Here is a 23,025-nt window from a genome sequence, read left to right on the forward strand (position 1 = left end):
CCGGATTGAAAGCCCTCTCCCCTACGGACGCCGGCACGGCCACCGTCCCGTCCAAGTGTCACTCACTGACCCTGCGGGAAGTCCAGGGCGCGGACCCCGGGTTCCCCGCAGCAGGGTCTCCGGCAGCCTCGGTGGAGAAACGCCACGTTACTCGCTCGCACGTCGGGCACTGGGAACGGGCACGACTGTTGCTCGTGTGAATTTTTTTCCCGTAACGGACGGGGCGCTTCATCTCACACCCTATGAGTTTAACACTGTGGTTCTGTCTATTACCCAAGACCCTCCCCCCCCCAGGACGGACGGCCTGTGCTGCAAAGGAGGAGACCGAGGCGGCCCGCAAGAAATGACTACACCGAGTACTGTATCACTACAAATTTTATTCAGAAACCCATCTTTGTGTTTTTTTGTTGTTTTTTAAAAAAAATTCCCGTTATGAACTGGTTTGGTCAATCAACTACAACACTGCCTAGCAGACATACGGTAAAAACGGCGTGGCTCAGAATCGCCCCGATCTTTCACGGTCTCTCGACCGCCTCCTGTCACGCTCCCGTCCCCCACCGCCGCCGCCGCCGCCACCGCCGCCGCCGCGACCGCGGTCTCTAGACCGAGAGCGACGCTCCCGAGACCGGGACCTCGATCTATGCCTGCAACCAAGGAAAAGAAACAAAGCTGTGGCATCCAAAGCAAAGCACACAACAAAGCCCCCACGCGGGCGGACGCTTCTGGGCGGACCCCGCGGAACGGATGGCACAATCAAGGAGGACCGTCGCGCCCGCCACACCGCACGCCCCGTGTAGACACGCCCCGTGTCAGGGAAACGGGCACAACGTCCTCCGTGTCCCGTGCTTCCAGAGCGCCGGCTCAGGGGCTCGGGGACGGTCTCCTGCCGCGGCGGCCCGGACACGCACCGCCCTCCTCCTGTGCCCGATGCTTCTTGTTGACAATGAGACGGAATCACTAACGTCTGCACCTCCGGGCACGTGTTTACCAGGGGACGGGTGAGAACCCCCCGGGTCAGAACTCCATCCGAGCAGGGAAAGGGACGGTCTCCCGACGCCTTGGGTTTCTCTCTGTGCTGGGACAGCACGGTCTGCACTCAAAACACCGGGAGCGGGCAGGACCGTGCTCCCCCTTCTGCCCGTGGCCGCAAGCAAACCAAAGAAACCTGCCCAAACCCACAGACAGCCGCAGTACGTAAAGGAAGTCACTCCACCTGCGGGCAAAAGACGCTGCGCACACGAACCCAATTTCGAGGGTTCCCCACTCACCCGTTCCCTCACTTCGGGACTGTGCGGGCGGGACATCCTTTTAAGGGCACGTTCTCAGACCTTAAGATACACACTACGTCCTCAACGGTGACCTTCACACCCGGGCCGAGCTCTCCTCGGGAAACGCTTCGCGAGAACGGACGGCGCCGCCAGCGGCAGCCAGCCCGCTGCAGTACTCACTTCTTGCGCCGGCGCCCGTACAGCTCCCGCCGCAGCTCTCTGGAGATGGGCTTCAGGTGCATGAAGTTGCAGAAGCCGCCCCGCGTGCACTCCCTGCGGGGGAGACGGAGGCCGCCATGCCGCGGGCCGCCCCCCGCCCCCCCGCCCCCGCCGTCCCGGCCCCCGCGGGCCCCCCGTCACCTACCCCATCTCGTACTGGCGGCAGCACGCCTCTCTGAAGTCGGTCACCGGGGACAGCTCGGCGTGGATCGGCTGCCCGTTAAACCAACGGTTGTTCAAGTCGATCACGGCCTTCTCCGCGTCTTCTTCGCGGCGAAACTGGAAAGACAGATCGAAAGGGCTCGCTGCCCCCACCCGACGGGAAGGTCTCCGGCTACCGAGCCACGGATACGCGTTCACGTGGCTCAAATGAGGGGGAAGGACGTTTTAGGTCACGTCAAACACAGATCGTCCTTTGCTTGCAACTGGATCACTTAATTTCGCCATGATCCAAGATCGTACCAACGCTGCCTTGGTTTTCAAACTCAGTTGGTTAACAAGAGCAAACGCAAGGATTCGCAAGGATGTGTTTAGACCGGGAAGTTAAAAAAAAAAAAAAAAAAAAAAAAAAAAAGAAAGAAAAAGGGTGGGGTGGGGAGAGGGAACCACAGGTATAAATCGACTGACTTCTCCCGCGTCTAGACAGCCCGCCAGCAGCAGCCTCCGAAGATCCCAACCCTGAAGGGTGGTGGGCGCGGCGCCCACAGGCGGCTGCCACGCCCGGGCGAGCCAGCTGGCGCGCACTCCAGTTCCCGCTAAGATCCCAAGGCACCAGCCTCCTCCTCTTGCCAGTCGGGAGGGAGCACTCCCACGGGGCACGCCCTTCCTACCTTGACGTACACGTTCCCGACGAGGTGGTCTCCCAGGTTGTCACAGACGTTCATCTCCTCCACCTCGCCGTACTTCTCCTCCATTTCTGTAAAAACCTCCTGCGGGGAGAGGAGGACGGCGGCTTGAGGGTCCCGACCCACGGGAGACGCGCCCTCCCCCCCCCGCCCCAAGTGCCAGTCGCTCACCTCAAAAAACTCATCGTAGTGCTCCTGCATCTCCACGTCACTCACCGCGCCTGCGGACGACAGACACCTTGCTGGTTAGAGCGGGGCCCCCGCCCGCAGGGCTCTGCGTTCACCCCAACTGCCACCGTGACACGTTAGTTATCTAGAGGAGCCGCGACAGCTGCACTCTCCCGGAGCACGGAGGTGCGGCGTGACAGCCAGTGGTTACAATTTTAAAGTGTGCTGAGGTCTTTAAGTGCCCCCTTATGACCATCTCCATTCTGGCTATGAAAATGACAAGTTTTAATCGGCATCAAAGGGCCACACTTTCAGAAAATGTAAGGAAATCATTTACTCTCAACATACTTCTAAATGAAAGTCTTCTTCCTTTTACGGTTTAAAATAGCGGCCAAGGAATCACACTGGTATGTTCTTCCTCTTCGTGACGTTAAAGTAACAGTAGAAATCAGGATTGAGTGATTAAGGGCTAATGTTCCTGACTAATTTCTTTTACAGAGTATCAGCCACACACTATTACCGAATTCTTTCTGATGCGATTAAAACCCGAATGACCATAAATACTCAGTAGGATAATTACCAAGTTCAATCACAGTACCTCGAATGCCTCTGGATAGAGGGATGGTTACAATGCTTTGTTGAAGAAAGCATTCTTGTTTTATATTCCAGGACTATTTTCAAGTTTATTCTTCATAATTCACATGCACTAAGCGAAATCATGTCCGTTGTGTGGGTAGCTTTTTCGAATTTACATTCTATCCCCCAAATCATTCTCTCTACAAAATTTTACCGTTCAGATTCTAGAATTCTCTTGCCCTAAATCTGAGAAATCACAAAGCGGGCATGTCAGTTAAACCAATGTTGCACACAGCTAGTTGGGGGCAGCCTACAGAGGCGAGTGGCTTCAAAGCTGGGCCAGTTTAACCTTCGGTCGTCACCTTCCAAGGCCACACTCCTAGGACTGGCGGCCTCACCTGCCACACCCACTGAAGGCCAGGGGGCCCAGGCTACGCCTTGGAGCAGTCTCCTAGGGCCCAGGAAAACCTGATCTTTAAGGACAAGCACTTGAGTCTTTTGATTCTGAGAATGGCTTAAATTTTTCTCATTCACGGGGGAGGGGCGAATTCCTGCCTTTTAGTTATTTTTGAATTTCAGGAACCCAGCTTGCTTTAGAAGCCCAAAGTGAGCAAATGCACTGGGCAACAACTACTCCTCTAGGTGGCTATCGTGAACTTAACCTCCTTCCCTGAGTTGAAATCAGGTTGTAAACAACAGAACAACTAGTCAGGAGAAGAGAAGGCCATTCCAAAGGGCAGATTTTAATGTTTACATTCCCTTCTCCACGTTGGAAAAAAATGAGAAAAGGTATTTGCACGCTCTAAGTGCCAGCAGTGTTGAGACTCAGTGCTGGTTAAATTACTGTTAGTCTCTTACTATAGAACAGCATTTATTTTAATAACTCCTGGAAAGTCCGACTGGACAATGCTTGATAATGGGCATACTTTATCTTCCATACTCTGCTTCAAATTTTTCAGTCAACCAAATGACTAGAAGAACAGAGATGACCAATTAAGAAATTGGTCACCTGAAGAGTCATCCCCACGACTCAATATATTTTAACTAATGTGTCCCCCAAATACCAGTTTTCTTACGGAAGCACTCCTAAACTGGGATTTGTACTTCTACAGATGGAAGGGTATGCTAACAAGGGTTGTGAATCTGGGACCCGGATGAACCTGGCTGGATGAAATTTACTCGGAGGCTCTGCGGCAGGTTCATCAGCTTAAACTGATTTTCTTCCTAAATCGAAGAATCAGAATTTCACTTCATTTGTAGAATGTGGGCCCCATGACGGGAATATCTGGTGCAGCTAAACCTTGGGTAGCATACGCAAAACAAGAGTACTGTGGATCGCAGATAAAGACACGAAGAATACTATGACACTGTTTTGTCAGCGAAGCCCCCCACCCCGCTCTCCCCCACCCGCAGTGCCCAAGTACAGAGTCAGGGCAAAGAGTGATTAACTGCTGTTACTCAACGTCAGCTTCCCATCCCTTTTACCCCAGGGCAGGGTTCTTACAAAAACTAGTAAGTCCGTATATAAGCATTTCCCTCCGCCTGCTCATCTGAGTTCTTTAAAAAACAAAGCAAAACCAAGTATTTTGAAACAAGGGCTACCAAGCAAATCCCGCCACCGTCAGATTCAGGGAAACACACGATCTGCTACCGGGTCAGCACGGCACCGGGAAGCACAGCGTGTGGGCAGGAGAGCCTCACGAGCCCCCTCCCCGGGCGCGTGCACTGTGCACCCACAGGCGCGCAGAGGCGAGGCCTCCCCATCTGGGGCCGGCCTGAGGGGGAGGGGGTGCTGCGGGGCCCGCTCCGCTCTGTGGACCGCCCTGTACACTGAGGGGCCCCGGGGCCAGAGGGGGATTTGCCTGAGGCCTGTGGCTATGCAGGGGTTACATGTACACAGCGCCCCCTACTGACCTGTAGCTCTAAAACCACCTGGTGAATGAATGGCAAGGCGTCGGGGTCGGACCCCTTGATTTTAACAGGAGTCTAGGATATGTTTCAATTTATCTACGGATGACTGAATTGATTCCACAGCCCAATGGCCAGAAAATATACGCTTTAGCTTTCTGAAATTCCCAGGGGTACTGCTATGTATCGTGTTCTTGAAAGACTACCCCCTCAGTAAATACAACGTTCGTGAAGTTAACTTTAATGTTTCCCAGTACAGGAAGAAATCGTAATGTCTACAAAATGCCCCGTTCAGACCTATTTCCCCACCAAGCACACCTTTCATCTTCCAAATGTGGTACACTAACTCCTGAGGTTGGAGACAGCTACGTAAAGTATCTGATTAACGACTGAGTTGGCATGGGGCTGGGGCTGGGGCTGGGGCGGACTCCGGAGTCCATGTGACTCGGAGGGACCCCACTCGGGAAATACTCTCCGAACCATGCTCTCCACTAAAGCATGATCTCCCGAATGAGAGTTTAAGAAGTCTAGTAAGAAATGAAACCTGGAAAGTAATTTCCAAACAATTTGGGTTCTTTTAGGCGAGAGAAACTCTGATGCTGCTGCTCTCGAGAGGGGAAGGACATAACTGCACGCTTAACTGCGAGTGTGTCCCCCCCAAGGACGACGGTCTAGGTAAAGGGAGAGCAGCAGCCCCCAGCTATGGTGCCGGGAGGGCGTCCTTTCCGGTCACTGCTTCTCTTGTGAGGCAGCGGGCAGGAGTTCACGTCTCAGAGGTATCCGTGGGGCCGGGGGGGTGGGGGGACAAAAGCTCTCGACACGTCTAGCGAAAGGCCGTCCTTGACCCTACAGCGGCAGACCAGGTGGAGTGGACACTGAGCTCTGACACGCAAGCCCAGGGAACCAGGGAAGGAACTTGTATGAACTTACAGCGCAAACCGTCAGCAGACTGGGAAGAGTTTTGAGGGTTACGGTAAATGTTCAAGAGGGCAATGGTCTGAAATACAAAACGCAACAACTTTATATTATGGAAAATTAAATTTAAACACTTCACCGGTTTCCTGTGGCGATCGCTTCGGTCAAGACTCAGTGCTGCAAAAAGAGCAAGTTATTTCCTTTCGAAGCAGAGACGCGTTCTTAGCTGGTGGCTGTCTCGGAGCACCCTAACACTGCGACGTGACAGAGATCCCGTGATATGCTGATATTGTATTTCTGCTTGCGGAACGTGAAGATTCTCCGTCCCAAAGTTCCAGCCAAGAGTGCAGGCAACCTGGCAGGTTTCTGCCAAAGGGGGCTCAGACGTTCCAGAAGAACGTAACGAACTGAGGAAGCGCGTGCGTGAGCCAACGACAAAAGCCACAGCGGTAGAGAAATACAATAATTACATATCATGAGATCTCCACTTCCTAGAGGAAAAATCGTCATGGTGAAATAAAACCCACACTTATTGGGCAACTTACCTTATTGATTCCTAAATACGTCTAAGCTTTTTAATTTTACAGAAAGAACTTAATAAATGCCGGGGGTTCAGTCACTGTAAAGACCAGTGATTGGCTGGTTAACTTTCAAACGTCACATGGGCAGACCCCCTCCCTCTCGTTAACAAACGTCAACCGAGGGAGGAGGCCTCCCCAGCGGCCTCGCCTAGGCCAGCCTCCTGAACGTGGCTAAGTACCAGGTTCTTGCCGTGGGCGCCAAGGACCTCCATCACCTTGTCCTGTTTGCAACAGCCCTATGTCAGCAGCTCAGAAGCCAACATTATTTGTCTCAATTAAGAGTGGGCTCTTTAACACCATTGTTTTAAAAAAATTTCTCCAACTGTGGGACTTACAGTGTGAGCCGTCAGCCGTCTGTGCACTGTTTTGGGGATTACGATAGATGTTTTGAATCAAGATGGTCTGCGGGGAAAAAAAAATAAAAAGGGGAATTCTACTGGCTGCTGTGCATGTATCAGACAATTGCAAAGAGACAACCTGTTTGCAAATGGCTCAACCTTGTTTGCTTCCCACAAGCCAGACGCCTGTCCTCGGAAGAGCACACCCAAACCATCATATTATGGAAACAGAGTTTGAGCGGTGACGTGGGTCACGTCAGCCAGCGACCAACAAGGAACGATACTGGTTATTTTCAGTAGCCCCACGTTATTAAAGTGCTGGGATGCAAAACACGTAACAGAACGTGAACATCTTCTCATACTGTAAGCTGGCAGACACCAAGGTGTGGAAAAATTCACAGGATCACATTCCCCACACAAAATTATTATCGTTTTTAAACCAAACGCGTAAGTCAACTGTATGCAGTCCATCAAGCTGTCTGGTCTCCCGGGAAACAGGCGCACCACAGGGGTTTCCTGACTGTCACGGTCACCTAGCACACGTTTAGGTTTGCTCGGTGGGACCTCTGTTTACATAATACAATAGCTTAAACGTTTGTTCTTTTCCGATCCTTCCTTTAAGGGAAAAAAATCCTTTTAGCCCTTGTGCTTTAAACTGGATCAGGCAGACTTGAAACCTTACATTGTACCGTTCTTCTTAAAATCAAGTTGTCTGAAAAAACAAACCATGTTTAAGTTAGTAGGCTAATATATTACATGAATCTTAACGTCCACATCACTGCAAGAAGCTTAAAAAGAAACCCACACTGAGCTTTACAAGCTGAACCAATACACTGCAGGATTTAGAAAACTAAATGTTCAGTCTCAAAACAACATAGGTCCAAAGCAGTTTTGTGAGTGGTTTTACAAACCCGCCAGTTCATGTCTAGCTACACTGAAAGGAAGCAGCCGTGTGGGTGCTTCCAAAGGGCCTGCTGGGGGGAACCCATATGGGAGAAACATCCGATAGCCAGACCACACATACGAACACACGCAGACCCTCCTCTCAGGGCCTGGTATCTTCCCCAAGCCAGCAGGTCTTGGCCTTGGATAGTTCCCAAAGCTGTCCCGACTCAGTTTCCAACTCTGACAGAAAGCTATACTGAGCCCAAATACTCAACAAGAAATTCATTTTCGGTCTCACTCAGGTCATCTGGCTGGCAGTGGCTGTTTAGTGAAAGAGAACTCAAAGGGGGCAATGCAGTTCCATTAAAATCAGGGGAGGTCAGGATCACCTAAGACCGACCAACCAACCAAGCAAATCGAAACAAGATGCTCAAGTTAATACACACGACCGACCCCACTGAATGTTAATGGAATCGTTGCCTCTTTCTGACGTACGGTGCTCAAATTCACTTCATGTTAACATTCTGAGGTCATCAATGCTTCAGAAAGAAAATAAGCCAAGTGTCCCTGGATAACTTAGAGAAAACTCTGTAGCGGGGTAACGTCTCTCAGCCCCACACTTGGTACATCTATAAGTAACCCTCTAAAATAAAAAAAACTCAGTGGACACTTAAGACGTTTGGTTATCGCCCAATCTATGACCACTGGCTTAGTTGAGGAGATTTAGTTCATCTAAATGCAGTAGGGGGCCTTCACTTTCGAGTGTCCCCTTCTCTGTAAAGACAGTTTTCCTACTATTCTTCTTTTCTGATCTAATAAACTTCTGCCTGCTGGTCAAAAAGCAAAACAAAAAAACCCAAACCAACCAACCAACCAACCAACCCCCCCCCCCAACTGCACTAAACAGAGTATTTAAAGCAAGTTCTCCAATATTCTGAAATTCGAAAAAGAGACATGTTTGTAAGTTATTAAGACAGATTCTTGTTAAACTGACCATGCTGTATCAGTGGAATAATGGGTGAGAGGAAGCCATCACCTCCCTTCTAAAAACACATTAAATTATGGGGTTTTCTACAGGCTTAAATTAGAAAATACTAACGACTCTTACAGCAATTGGCTGATTTTCCTAAATACTTAGAGGATGCTTACTCAGACTTTGCGGTCAGTTCGAAGGACCTCAAAAGCCCTTGGTCTGGAAAGACTACAGTTTTTCAAATTCCACATGTTCAGATAAACACGGTGGAAGTTTTCTGTTCCTACGACAGGTGCTTTCTCCCTCTAATTCATCAGTGATCACTTGTAGGGTGCAAACCCTTGCCTGTTCCTCAGTGAAAACAAAACAACTCCAAAAATCACAATTTCTGACTGATCTGAACTCATGGTGGACCTAAGCCCAAGGTAACAGGTGCCCCTTAACTAACCGAACAGACTGGCTACAAATAGGTGAAGGTAAACACCCATCTTCTAACGTAAGTTTCATTTTTAATGTGTCTATGACACAGTGTCATGGCTAACCCCGGGGCCAGGGGTCTAACAGAGGGGGCACACTCAGGACTCCTGGAGAACCCTGAGCATATGCGGCAAGACGGGCCTGCTGAGAACTGTGCCAGTGCATCCTGTAGGTGGCTCTGGCCATCTCCGCTGCCTGGAGGGAGCAGAGAGCGGAAAACCCACTTTGCATCTCCTGGTGCCGGGAAACAAGCTGACTCCAAGCTGGCAGGGCCGCCCCCTCTGGACCCGTGTCTATTAGAGGGGCAGAGAGCGTCTCTAACGGTAAGAGGAGGGACCTGTGCTCGTAGACCTCCCCCTGGGGGTGGTTCCCCTGCCTCACTCTCATTGAAACAAAAGAACACACTCAGTTATGAACACAGAGAATGAAACTACTGGAGAAAAAAAACTCTAGGTGATACACGGAGATTATCAACTGCCTCTGTAAAGTATTAAAGTTCTGATAATTTACATGAAAACGGAAAAAAGAAAGAAGAAACAAACAAACCTGGCTAAAGGTCGGTTTATTGTGCAACCGAGAGCATCTGTCTCCATGACGACATGCTCCAATTTTGAAATAAAATGAACAGTTGACTCTGTAAGGGAAAACAAAAGCGGATTATTTTGCTGGGCAGATCAGACAAATGGAACTACATCGACACCGCGACATACGCTACCGAACTACTTTTCTTCCGCATCACACGAACACAGCCGTGTGGTTTTCTTTGGTAGCAGGTACCTCCCCTTCCTGGTAGTACTTCAGGACTACTAAGCTTCAACCTGCCGCCTGACAAGCATGCCCCTCTTTCAAGGAAGAGGGCTTCAGTTCCACCCAGGTCCCCCTCATCCAAATCCACTCCACTTCCCATTATGTTCTCTGCTCTCCTGTTTTTTCTTAAATGGAGTATCTAGTTTAAAACTAAATTTAACTTAAAACATATCTGTTTCTTAGTGTTCCGCGATGAAATTCTCTCCTGAGGACACCAATATAGCACAGTGAGACTTAAGATCTGCCACTAGCTACCTGGGCTTGGGCAAGTTACCCCACCTCTCCTGGTCCCAGGAGCCACCTGTAAAATGAGGAAAATGCCAAGCTGGCATCGTTCCAAGAGTCAGATACCGTGCGTGTGTGCTTCATACACAGTGCTCCTTAAGCACAATCGTTATCTAAGCAAAACAGAAAACAAAGACCATGCTCTTTTGTCCACGACACCAGACCACCACGAAATTTCCAAACACAGGTCTGAAGTAAGGCAGTCTCCTGGTTTCAATGCACCGAAAACAAGCTCTTGGGGAACTCACGGGTGTGTTCCCACATAAGGCCACCTTCTGCCCCTATCGCAAAGTCCTCCTTTAACTACTGTTCAAATAGTTGGATGATCCAGTTTGATCCAGGTCAAATCAAACTAGCAATCCAGCCATCGTGACAGCAATGTCAGGTGGCTTAGATTTGTGATGAAGTATGAAATCTTACTTGATGGGCCCCATTCAGATTTAGACCTGCAGAGGTGGGAGGGTTACCCTGCAGATTCAATTTTTTTTTTTAGCAAGTTCAGACAGCCAATCCAGAGTTAGAATCAAAGGGCTTCAACAAAATTTGATAGTTCGCGAAGATCGATTGGCCACTGGCAGTTCAGGTAGCAATATGAATGGTAAAGTCTGAATTTGTCGGGGGAGGAAAATGATCACTACACATATTTGCAAATTTATCTTACAGGCCTCACTTTATATGATCTGACTTGAATATATGACTTCCATCTTCAGAAAGTCACCCAAATGAAGAGCTCGTTTCAAGAATGCCTCAGAATGGGTAAAACCCCTGCCCAAACAATACCCAACTCTTCTATATAACGAACATAATCTTTGTTCTCGTACCTTCAGAGATGGCTTTCATTTCATACCACTCAATTAGAGTTTAGTACTAATCAGTCAAAACTTTCCTAGTGATAAACTTTCAGTGATCTACTTAAACTACTGAAATAACAAGACAGAAGACAAAAAGTGTGATTTACTATCACAGAAAAGATATTAGAAGACTAACCTTTGCTTGGATTTAGAGAACGTCCAAAACTTCAAATGTACAACTAGCTAAAGTTTTTTAATTGGCACACACCTACATTTCACTTCTAGCTTGAGGAAAAAAAAAAAGTTAGCAGGAATCATCGTCTTCATTTTTTAGGAGTTGATATGGTCTCCTGGCAACTAAAACCTCACAAGTCTGCCTGAAATGAGCCTATGAGTAACCTAGATCAAATAATCAAGTTTGCTGAATTAAAGCCATGCACACCTTTTATGATGCAGCTCTCAAAGGCTGAAATGTGGCTATTTATAGCAGAAATATAAAAACTTATTGGAATAAACCTCTAAACTAAAAGTTTTGTAGAGTACAATGGAAACCCCACCCAATACAGCTTTATACAAGAATAAGGAATAAAAACATGGAACAGAAGTCATGGCCCACATTTCCAAGCTTGAGAATGAAACTGACGATGCGTTTTCCTGGCCTACACTCGGAGAAGGCTGTTTCCAGCGAAGCTGGCCCATTCATTTGGGATCGTGCTTACAGGCAAAGTTCCCCAAGGTGCCTCCTCTGCGAGCCCAAAGCATTCGGGCAGCCTGCCTCTTCCACAGCACTTAAGAAATTTCAGAGCATTTATGTTAATTTTACCCTTTGAATGACAAGCAACCCCTTCCCCTCAAGTTCCTTGGCAACAAGATCCAAATTTTATTCATCTTTAAGTCGACAGATACAGATTTTAGGGTTGACACTCAAAGAAATGTTTCCGGAGTGACAATGACTGATGATTGTCTTACAGTTTTGCTATTAAAAAATATAACCCCCTCTTCTAAACAACACATTTTACAAGATGGACCTCATCCTGGAAAACAGAAACGATTTAAACAGTGTTTGAGGGGCGCCTGGCTGGCTGAGTCAGTGGAGCGTTGGACTCTGGATCTTGGGGTTGTGAGTCTGAGCCCCACGTTGGGTGTAGAGATTACTTAAAAACAAAATCTTTAAAAAAAATAAATACAGTGTTTGAAAAAGTGGTATTAAAACATTATCTATGCCTAACTCGGATTTATCATTAAGAATGCATACTAACATAAGCCTGTACAGGCCAAAAGAATCCTAACATGGTAACTACTTATCCAAAAAGTAGATTAAGCCAGAGCTCAATCTTTAGGTTCTCAAAGTAAGAATTATCCTCCTAAATGAAAGGCATTTCCCTTTAGTCTCACCTTCAGTCAACGCACTGGGAATGAAAACGTCCCAAGGGGGCAATCGAAATCAAAATTAAATTTTTTTGCTTTTAACGTAACAACTGGGTAGGGAAGGCATGCAACTGTGAAAAGGGGGGTGGGGGACCCCACGTTTTTTATATTGGAATTACATCTCCGAGTACGTTAAAATCAGGTTATGCTGTCGTTTACGATAACCCAGTTCGTCGTAACAGTTCTTCGAATCCAATGTCCTCACGACCCGCCCGATCGGTCGCTTAAACACGCCGAGAGGCTTTTTAAGTGGGTACAACCCCAACACTCGGGACCCGAAGTTATCTAACGATTTAATACGGGCGGGCTTTACGCTACTTGCCCGACACCACATTAAAGGCTGAAGTAGAGGAAATAGGCTAAAACGTTGACAACTTCAGCACAACTCAAGACGGCTCCAAGAGGCGGGGGGCGCGGGGTCCGGGTCGCCAACAGACGGGACGGCCCGCGGGCCGCCCAGCAGCCCCAGGCGAGGGAGGCCGCGCCACCCGAGCGGAAGCCCGCCGCCCGCCGGGGCGCCCATCGCCCGCCCCAGCGCCCACGAGGCGGCGGCGCGCGGCTCCGGAGGCCGGAAGGGCCGCCGCGCCCCTCCCCCCGCCTGCCCGCCCGGGCCTCCAGCCGCCGCCTGCGCCCCGCCGCCGCGCCCGCGCGCGCCCCGCCGGCCTTCCCGGCCCGGAGCCCCGGCGGGCGCCTCTCACTCACTTGTCTTTCTCGGTGCCGAAGATGGAGGCCAAGTACTCCGCCATTTCCCACCCGCCGCCGCCGCCGCCACAGCTGCCGACGCCGCCGACCCTGCCCGACGCCCGCGGGAGACGTCACCCGGACGCGACGACGCTCGCCCCGCCCCTACGGCGTGGCGGCGCTGCCCAATCGGGCGAGCCGTTGCCTGCGCGTGGGCGGGGCTTGGCGCGAGGGAGGCACCGCCTCCTCGGCCCCGGGAGCCCGCGCGCCGCCCGCCGGCGCCCCCTGATGGTGCCCGCGCTCCTCGCGCGGTGGGCCCCGCGTCCCCTTTGCCGGGGAGCCCGCGCTCTTCGCTGTCGCCCCCTTCCCCGTCGAGGCCCGTCGCCCCTACCCCTCGCTCTCCTCGCGCTCGGCCCCTCGGCCCCTCGGCCCCCCGGCCCCGGGAAGCCGAGCGCGCTGGCGGCGGCCGGAGAGAAGGCCGCGGGGCCGGGGCCGGGGCGTGCCTGACCGCGTGGGCGGGTTCCGCTGAGCCCGGGAAGTGTAGGCGCGCTCCCGGCCCGCACTTTGCCCTCGGTGACAACCCCTCCTCTCCCGCCCTCGCTGGCGGGGATGGAGCTGGAGGGGCGCCGCGCTGGGGCCTGGCCCGGGGAGAGCCGGGCGGGTGCGCAGAGGACCGGGCGCCCGTGGGAGGGCGGTGGGGTGGGGGACGAGAGCTCGCCGAAGTCCTGGAGACCGCGGAGGGATGCGGCACCAGGCAACGCGGGGACGGGGGCCCAGCCTCACTGTCCCCGAGCGCCAGGCCTCAGACCTAGGGACGCTGGGTCCCTCCCGCGGAGCCAGACGTTTCCAGTTTTGTTTGGTCATTCTTTTCTAATACAAGAAGATGCGTATGTATATTTGTGGTCCCTCCTTCCATATCCACGCTTTTCTCCACCTTGTCTTTTTTCACTAACCAACCATCCTGGGAGATCGCTCAGTAGGAACACGTGGGCATAGTCCTCACTGCTTTTGCAGCTGCTGGGAGCTCCACTGTGTGGATGGTGACTCGCTCTATCAACCTGTTGACAATGGACTTGTGGGTTGTTTGCAGGCTCTGTCTTTTGCTAGCGCAGGCCTGCCACAAAGAGCCTCCTGCATGCGCCTTTTTGTATCTGGGGCAAATGCACTGTTTGGCAATCTCAGAGCTTTCATATATTTTTTTCTTTTTTAGCGCTTATTTATTTTATTTTATTTTTTAAACTTGGTCTTTTTTTTTTTAACGTTTATTTATTTTTGAGACAGAGAGAGACACAGCATGAATGGGGGAGGGTCAGAGAGAGAGACACACACAGAATCCGAAACAGGCTCCAGGCTCAGCTGTCAGCACAGAGCCGGATATGGGGCTTGAATCCAGGAACCTGAGCGGAAGGTGGATGGTTAACCGACTGAGCCCCCCGGGGCGCCCCAGAGCTAACATATTTATTGTTTATTGTTTATTTTTATTTTTATTTTTATTTTTTTTTCAATATTAGAGCTTACATAATTAAACAGATGAAGTAATACAAGTTTTATTCCCAGATGGGGAATGTACAAAAATGAGTTAACTGTGGCAGAAATGCTTAACGTTTTGGGGGTCTCCAGCGTGTTCAAATTTGATAAGAACACATTTGAGAGTGGGGTGCATGTGAAGATACGAGAATCAGATGCTTGTGTACCCCAAATGCAGTTGCACGGAGCCCTGGGTTTCCTTTGCGTACAATTTGAGAACTGCTGTTTATGTGGTCCGTTGAGGATTATTTATTTATTTATTTATTTATTATTTTCAAGTATTTATTTTTGAGAGAGAGACAGCCCGAGGGGCAGAGAGAGGGAGACAGAAGATCCGAAGCGGGCTCCTCGCTGACAGCAGAGAGCCTGATGCAAGGTTCAAGTTTACAAATGGTGAGACTATGACCTGAGCCGAAGTCACATGCTTAACCCACCGAGCCACCCAGGTGCCCCCATTGAGGATTTTAAACAGGAGAGCTATGAACATATTTGTACTTTAGAAAGGTCACTCTGCCGTACAGATGACAGTGTTTCCTATCGTTGCTGCAACAAACCATTGCAAAGTAAATGGCTTCACACGCCAGCTTACTATCTCACAGTTCTGTAGTTCAAAAGTCCGGTGGCCCCGGCAAGGCTGAAATCCAGGGGTCAGCCAGGTGGGCTTTATGGAGACTCCAGGAAAGAGTGGTTTGCAGGCTCATTCAGGGTGTTGGTAGGATTCAGGTCCAAGCGGTCTTAGGGTGGGTTTCCTCTTTCCTAGCTTGCTGTCTGTCAGATTCCAGACACTGCCTGTGTTCCTTGCCTCCTGGCACCCTTCAGGGACAGCCGTTTGAGTCTCTCTCATGCTTTGATCTCTCCTCCTCTGCCTCTAGCCAGAGAAATCTCTGCTTTTAAGGGCTCCAGGTACTAGGCTGGGCTCAGCTGGATGATCCAGGATACTTCCCCTAGTTTCGGGTCTGCGGCCTTAATTACATCAGCAGTTTCTTAACTTACTCTTTAGGGGCTGAGACTCTTGGAGTGACATTAGAATCCTGCCTGGATTTGAGGGTAATAAGACCAGAGCTGAAGTTAGAGGGGCCGTTGTGTTGGTGAGAAATGAGGAGCCTGAACTGGGGCTAGAGTGGCAGGTCTAGTGGTCAGAGTCCCGGGCTGCAAGATACGGCCGCGGCTGTAATGGACTGAGCTGCGTCCCTCTGAAACTCATATATTGAAGGCTTGACCCCCAGCCGCTCAGACTGTGACTGTATTCGGTGATGGGGCCTTTACAGAGGTGATTAAGGTAAAATGAGGCCATTAGGGTGGGCCCTGATCCATTTTGACTGGTGTCCTTCGAAGAATTTGGGACAGGGATGCCTGGGTGGCTCAGTCGGTTAAGCATCCGACTTCGGCTCAGGTCATGATCTCTTGGTTTGTGAGTTTGAGCCCAGATCGGGCTCTCTGCTGTCAGCACAGAGCCTGCTTCAGAGCCTCCGTCTCTCTCTCTCTCTGCCCCTCCCCTGCTTGCTCTCTCTCTCTCAAAAAAAAAAAAAAAAAAAAAAAAAGTTGGGACAGAGAGGCACACACAGGGATGACCTTTTGAGGACACAGGGGAAGACCCCATCCACAGTCCCGGGAGAGAGGCCTCAGGAGCAACAATCCCTGCCTTTACCTTGACCTTGACTCCGGCACTGAGAAAGAATAAATGTGTGTTGTTCAAGCCATATGTTTATGCGTTCAAAAGGGATTTTAAGAGGAAATTGGATAATTCGTCACACTGCTGGGAGTTCTGGGGAGTCCTGCTCTGAGATCAGTCCGCTGCACTGGTCTGGGGAGGAGCCCACTGGCCCTGCTGTGCCTACACTATGGTCCCCCCTCCTCCTATCCCCCTGTGACCCCAGAGCTCCATGTGGCTGCACACGGCTGCTTGCTTGAGCAGGGTCTCAACACCTGTGCCTCTGTGTGTTCCTGGCCAGGTGGTTTGTGGGTCAACACACTCATGGCTGGCTCCTTGACTGGCCAAAGGGAGAGTCGGTGCCTATTAAGGCACAAAATGGCTGAGGAGAAACAGATCTGGGGGTAGTTCTGGGCTCTGGGAGATTGTGTTATTCCATCACAGCTTTTCCCTCCTTTCCTGCCTGCCCGTGGTGCCCCACAGGCAGTACCTGTTACGACCCATCCACTGCTTTGGGGCTTGGTCCCGTACCTCGCTGTGGCCCACAGAATGTGAGCAGGTGAAAGAAGTCGCTTCTAGAAGAGCAGTCCCCATCACTTCTCGCCTTTTCGCTAAGATCAAGTGTAGAAAAGCAGGTGCCAGGCGTCTGCTCCCCTGCAGTCCTGGGCCTGAATGAAAAGCACAGGGAGTTAGGCCAACCAGACCTGCAGCTGAATCAGCCACCCCAGCTGCCCTGCCGACAAGGAGCCAAAGAAGAAGAGACTCGTTTCTGTAAGTCGCTGAGGTTATTTAACATCACCATAGTGCTGCTGACTAATCCAGCAGGAGGGTGAAGGGCCGGGCAGACGTTCAGGTAGAAATGATCAGCAACCACCTGTATACATCAGTAACCTGTTCTGCGAGACAGAATGTTCTGTGATGAAGGAAATGCTTGACATTGGTGCTGTCCAGCGTTGTGACTGCCACTGGCCACATGTGAGCACTTGACATGCATCTGGGAGGATTGAGGTGCTGAATTTTAAATCTTATTTAATTAAAAAAAAATTTTTTTTAATGTTTCATTACTTTTGAGAGACAGAGAGAGACAGAGCATGAGTGGGGAAGGAGCAGAGAGAGAGGGAGACACAGAATTGGAAGCAGGCTCCAGGCTCCGAGCTGTCAGCACAGAGCCCCACGCGGGGCTCGAACTCATGACCTGAGCTGAAGTCGGCGCTTAACGGACTGAGCCACCCAGGTGCCCCAAAATTGTATTTAATTTTAATTAATTAAGTTTAAACGTAAGTACCCATATACGGCTAATGGTTGCTATATTGGAGAGTATAGGTATATACACATCTAAAGTTCAGGAGAGAGGCCCAGGTAGAGTAGCATCATTTGGGATTCATTCATATGTATAGAGTTAACATATACAAATATATGTGGAACCCTGGAACATATATACAGAATTTTAGTATATGTGTGTTTTCCTGGGGGCAAATAACCCATGATTTTGTCAGATTCCCAAAGGGGTCTCTAGCCTCCAAAGTTAAGAGAAACTCTAGCCGGGGGCTCCAGGGTAGCTCAGTCAGTTGGGCATCTGACTCTTGATTTTGGCTCAGGTCATGGTCTTGGGGTTCGTGGATTTGAGTTCCACATCGGGCCCTGCACTGACGACACAGAGCCTGCTTGGGATTCTTGGTCTCCTCTAGCTCTCTGCCCCTCCCCCGCTTGTGCTCATGCTCGTGCTCTCCCTCTCTCAAAAATAAACTTTTTTGAAAAAGAGAGAGAAACTCTAGGCCCTTGAGAATCCTGGATGTTGCCTGACGGTTAAGAATCCCAAGTATTGAGAGCAGGTCAAGGGCCAGAGCTCCAAGGGACAGCAGTGTCTGTGCGGGGGTAGCAGCAGGACCCCTTAGGGGAGCCTGGGAGGTGACATCTGGTGGAAGAGAGTCAGAGTCGGGAAGCCAGGAGACCAGATGATCTCAAAAGCAGCTGTCAGAGCAGAGGGCAACAAGAGGTGGCCGAGAAGGGGCTGTGCAGCAGGACTATGGGTGCTCTTGGCTGGGAGGGGACTGTATGCTGAACACCAGTGTTTGGATGAATTCACCTGCTCATTTGGCAACAGAACACTCCCTACCTGGGAAAGAGCTGGATGGGCAAACCAGAAACCTCTCTTAGGAAGAACAGGGACTCAGAGGTGAGGCCAGATAAGTGACAAGACAGATGCCAGTTCAGCAGGTGCTATCTTATCCAGAGGGTGCAGCTGCAGGGCATGGCCCAGGGAGGATGACTCTGAAGAGCTCGAAGCTGGAAAGAAGGTGTCAGCTGTGGAGCCTCTGGGAGAAGTGGTAGAAGTAAAGGGTGAAGTCTGAACTGAAATACAAGGCTCCATGACAAGGAATTAATGTGGTTACCAGAACCTGAGCCACCAACATCATTCCTCCATCCATTCCCCCCTCATCCATCCATCCATCCAATCATCTATCTGTCCATCCATCCATCCATCCATCCATCCATCCATCCATCCATTCACCCATCCATCCATCTATCCAATCATCTATCTGTCCATCCATCCATCCATCCATCCATCCATCCATCCATCCATCCACCCACCCATCCATCCAATCATCTATCTATCTGTCCATCCATCCATCCATCCATGTACCCACCCATCCATCCATTCACCCACCCATCTATCCATCCATCCAAATATCCTTCATCTAACCATCTATCCATTCAACCATCTGTCCATCCACCCATCCATCCATCTGTCGATCACTCATCCATCCATCCATCCACCCATTAATCATCCACCCATCCATCCATCACCTATCCATCTAACCATATATCTGTCTATCTGTCCATCACTCATCCATCCATCCATCATCCACCCACCCATCCAACAATCCATCCGTTCATTCACCCATCTATCCATGACCCATCCATCCATCTATCCACCCATCCAAATATCCTTACATCTAACCCTCCACCCATCCATCCATCCAACCATCAGCTCATCCATCCAACCATCCATCCATCTGTCCATCCATCCAAATATCCTTCATTCAACTATCCATCCATCCATCCATCCATCCAAACATCCATTCATCCACCCATCTGTTCATCCATTATCTGATATTTTGGGGCATGTCTGATATGCCAGTTACTGAGGCATGTACACAGACATAGTCGAGAAGACAGATCTCCACTTAGAAGTCTGCCAAACACCTTAAGCTCAACATGTTTCCAAATGATCTCATTTTCTCCTCTGCCCACCTCCAGACCTTCATCTTCTCCAGCCTTTAGTGACTGTTAGTCGTCCACACCATAAGTCTGCATGGGTGGTCCTTGGTTTTCTGTGTCTCTTACTCTCCTATCCATTCTAATTCCTTGACTTCTCTCAACTGTATGGGCTCCTCTTGGTCAGACCTCAGTGCACCTGGGTCACCACAATGGTACAAATGCTGTTGTTCTCATCCGCTCAGGCTGCTGTGGCGGAAGAATACAGACGGGATGGCTTATGAATGACAGACATGTTTGTCTCACAGTTCTGGAGGCTGGAAGTCCGAGGACAAGGCGCCAGCAGATTTGGTGTGTCCGGTTGTCATGAGCACGCTACGAAGGCACACACACGAATGAGGTGTGTCTTTCCCAACGGCGGCTTGATTCGGTCAGAAAGCAAAGTTGACATAACTGTAAAGCAGATTCAGGATTCTAAACTCAATGACCCTCCACTAAGTATTTAATACGGCTTCTTACACCTCGCACAAAGCAAAGCACAAGACGAGCCACACAACAGACAAGATACGACAAGGGGTAGGAAGTTCACCAACCGAACGCAAAGTCTGTGGGTACGAGGTTGAGATAAGGCCTCGGTGCTCACTGTTTATTATGTCCAAGCAGCGGAGGGTCTCTGTTCCTGTTGGAGATGAACCGGACAGAGGCTTTGGCGGCAGCTGCCTTTCTGAGGTGGTCAGACACAGAGGGGTCACGTCTGCCCTCCCTTTTTAAAGGGATGTCATCAGCCTTGGGCCCCTGCAGATCTCCCCTGCTCCTGCTGGTGATCAGTTCCGGGGTGTCTCCAGCCGGTGCTGGTCTGGGTGGTGCCTGGTCTTAGCTCAGCACCGTTGGCTGCTGTGTCACTGATGACGAAAGTCACTGCTTGGCATGAGTGCCTCCGTCCTGCTCTCTACACTGGCCACAGCTCACTTCCTTGTTCACAGACGGCATCTCCTCACTGTGTCCTCACAGTGGGGAAGGGGCGAGGGTGCTCCCTGGGGCCTCCTTCATCAGGGCACGGACCCCAGTCCCTAGTCGTCAGGGCCTCGTCACCTCCCAGAGGCCCCACCTCCGACTACCATCACCGCTGGGGGGCGGTTTCCACATGTGAACTTCAGGGGGGCACATTCGGACCATAGCGGTCCACTCCTGGCCCCCCAGATTCATGTCCTTCTCGCATGAGAACTACATTCACTCCATCCCAACAGCCCGAGTTTTAACTCATTCCAGCAGCTACTCCGAAGTCTGATCTTTACACTTTAGATTTATCTCATCTGAGTCAGGGGTGGGGGAGACCCCAGCTGCATTTATCCTGAGGCGGATTCCTCTCCGGCTGTGGGCCTGTCCCGCAAGCAATGGTGGGGCACCGGACGGGTACTCCCACACCAAAGGGGTGCAACCGGAAAAAGGAAGGGGTGACAGGGCTGAGGAGGTCCAAACTAAGCAAGAAACAGAGTTTGAGGCTTGAGAAGAATCCTCTGGCTGGATCTTCTGTCCCCCAGGACTGCTGGAGCTGGGTCCTGAGCCAAGCTTTGCTAAGCAGGGGTTCGTTCCCTAAGGCTCTGGGCGGCCCTGCCCTCCGGGCTTTGCGTGGCCCCACCCTGGTATGACTCTGGGCCAGTGCCCTGCCCCCAAGGTGGCTCTTAGGAGGGAGCCATGGTTACTGAGCGACAGCTCTTCCCGGAGGCCCAGTCCTTTGAAATCTAGGTAGAGGCAGACATGCCCCCCAGCACAGGAGCCACACCTGGGCACTACTGGAAGTGGGGAGGGGGACGGCGGGGGGGGGGGGGGCGGTGAGAGGTAGCGATGGCTGGCCCTGCAGGGGCTGTTCTGCCTCTGTGAAAGTCTCCCTGCTGGAGGTGTACACCCTGGGCCGGAGATGGGAATGGTCCCCAGGCGGCCTTCAGTGTCCTTCTCCCTCGTCTTGGAGACTAGCTTCTAATCTGATTATCAACGGTCACCAGAACGCATCCTTCGGGTTCTCGTTTTGCAATATACATAGGCTGGGAGTTTCCAAATCTTAAAGTTCTGCTTTCTTTCCGATTAGCAATCCTGCCTTTCAGTTATTTGTCTCTTCTCTTTCACAATAAGCCCTCTGAGTAAACTTAAGTAAACTTAAATAAGTAAACTTAAAAAATTAGCTTCAGCCAAATATCCACTTTTATGGCTTAAGCCCCACCCTCCACCAAACACTAGAACATAATCCAGCTCAGTTCTGTCTCTTTTTAAAAAAATTTTTAATTATTTTTTTAATGTGTATTTACTTTTGAGAGAGAGAGAGAGAGAGAGAGAGCGAGAGAGAGAGCACTAGCAGGGAGGGTCAGAGAGAGAGGAGAGGGAGACACAGAATCCGAAGCAGGCTCCAGGCTCTGAGCTGTCACCACAGAGCCCGATGTGGGGCTTGAACTCATGAACCGTGAGGTCATGATCTGAGTCGGAGTCAGAGGCTTAACCGACTGAGCCACCCAGGCGCCCCCCAGCTCTGAATCTTTACAGCACGGATCACCTTTCCTCCAGTTTCCAGTAACGTGGTCCTCATTTTCACCCGAGGCGTGGCCAGGTCGGCCGTCACCACCCGCATTTCCACCAACATGGTGCCCAGGATCACCCTCTCCAGCTCTCCTCCTTCCTCTGAGTTGTTGCCAGAATCACCCTCAGTGGTCTTCACGGTGATGAAAGATTTTCCAGATGGGCCTCAAAGCTCTTCCAGCCTCTGCCCATCCCCCAGTTCCAACGTTGCTTCCACGTTTGTAGGTTTCTGCTACAGCAGCACCCCGTCCTGGTACCAGTGTTCTGTCTCAGCCAGGCTGCTGTAACTAAGATCCCGCTGACCGGGTGGTTTATAAACAACAGAAATTTATTTCTCACGAGCATCCGGGCTGGAAGTCCAAGGTCAAGATGGCGGCAGGTCAACGTCTGGTGAGGGCCCTCTTGTGGTTCGCAGCCGGCCACCTGCTCCCTGTGTCCTCGCGAGGGGAAGGGCAGAGGGATCTGTTGGGGTCCCTTTCAAAGGGCACCAAACCCATCATGGAGGCTCCACCCTCATGACCTAATCTAATCACCTTCCAAAGACCTCACCTCCAAATACCATCACATTGGGGGGGAGGGGGCGGTAGCATTTAACAACCCGGGTGGGGGATTGTAAACATTCAGTCTATAGCACTGGGTGGTGAGCTTCCCTGGACTCGGTTTCCAGGTATTAATGGGACCAGTAGCACCCGCCATGGAGACTGGTGCAGAGCTTGGCACTTACCTGTAGGTGCTTTCGGAACAGTAGCTACTTTACTGCTGAACTGTGCTCGGATTGTATGTTCCTGTCTCTCCTCCTACACTTTGGGAAGACCCTGTTCTACCTTTTCCTTGATTCTGTGGTACACCAGACTGTAGTCTTATATTTTTTTAATGTTTTTTTTTTTGGGGGGGGGGAAGGGCAGAGAGGGAGAG

The 23,025-nt window shown here is 50.8% G+C and overlaps 1 protein-coding gene across 7 annotated transcripts; it reads right to left on the reverse strand.

Annotated features, from left to right (window-relative positions):
* Positions 1–357: 357 nt before the first annotated feature.
* U2AF1 (U2 small nuclear RNA auxiliary factor 1) lies at positions 358–14,024 on the reverse strand. 7 transcript variants are annotated; one of them, XM_058732141.1, is made up of 9 exons: positions 12,432–12,720; positions 9,700–9,787; positions 6,816–6,882; positions 5,915–5,981; positions 2,504–2,553; positions 2,318–2,416; positions 1,633–1,766; positions 1,449–1,541; positions 358–644 (listed from the first exon to the last, which is right to left on the reverse strand). In XM_058732141.1, the coding sequence occupies exons 5-9, from the start codon at positions 2,531–2,533 to the stop codon at positions 497–499; spliced, it is 504 nt and encodes a 167-aa protein (XP_058588124.1). In that variant the 5' UTR covers positions 2,534–2,553; positions 5,915–5,981; positions 6,816–6,882; positions 9,700–9,787; positions 12,432–12,720; the 3' UTR covers positions 358–496. The 7 variants fall into 7 exon arrangements, with proteins under 7 accessions (XP_058588124.1, XP_058588118.1, XP_058588120.1 ...); XM_058732135.1 differs by lacking the exons at positions 6,816–6,882; positions 12,432–12,720 and adding an exon at positions 13,167–13,454 and having other exon boundaries at positions 5,915–6,002; XM_058732137.1 differs by lacking the exons at positions 6,816–6,882; positions 12,432–12,720 and adding an exon at positions 13,167–13,319.
* Positions 14,025–23,025: the final 9,001 nt, after the last annotated feature.

Source organism: Neofelis nebulosa, chromosome 5 (genome assembly GCF_028018385.1).
Source record: "Neofelis nebulosa isolate mNeoNeb1 chromosome 5, mNeoNeb1.pri, whole genome shotgun sequence".
Taxonomy (NCBI): domain Eukaryota; kingdom Metazoa; phylum Chordata; class Mammalia; order Carnivora; family Felidae; genus Neofelis; species Neofelis nebulosa.

Excerpts from the sequence above, each read along its gene's own strand:
- U2AF1 (XM_058732135.1), bottom strand. The coding sequence starts at position 13,210 with ATGGCGGAGTACTTGGCCTCCATCTTCGGCACCGAGAAAGACAA. Across the intron at positions 9,788-13,166 it reads TTCGGCACCGAGAAAGACAA|AGTCAACTGTTCATTTTATT; the intron begins GTGAGTGAGAGG and ends TTTCCCTTACAG. Across the intron at positions 2,554-5,914 it reads GTCTGCTGACGGTTTGCGCT|GCGCGGTGAGTGACGTGGAG; the intron begins GTAAGTTCATAC and ends TGTCGTCCGCAG.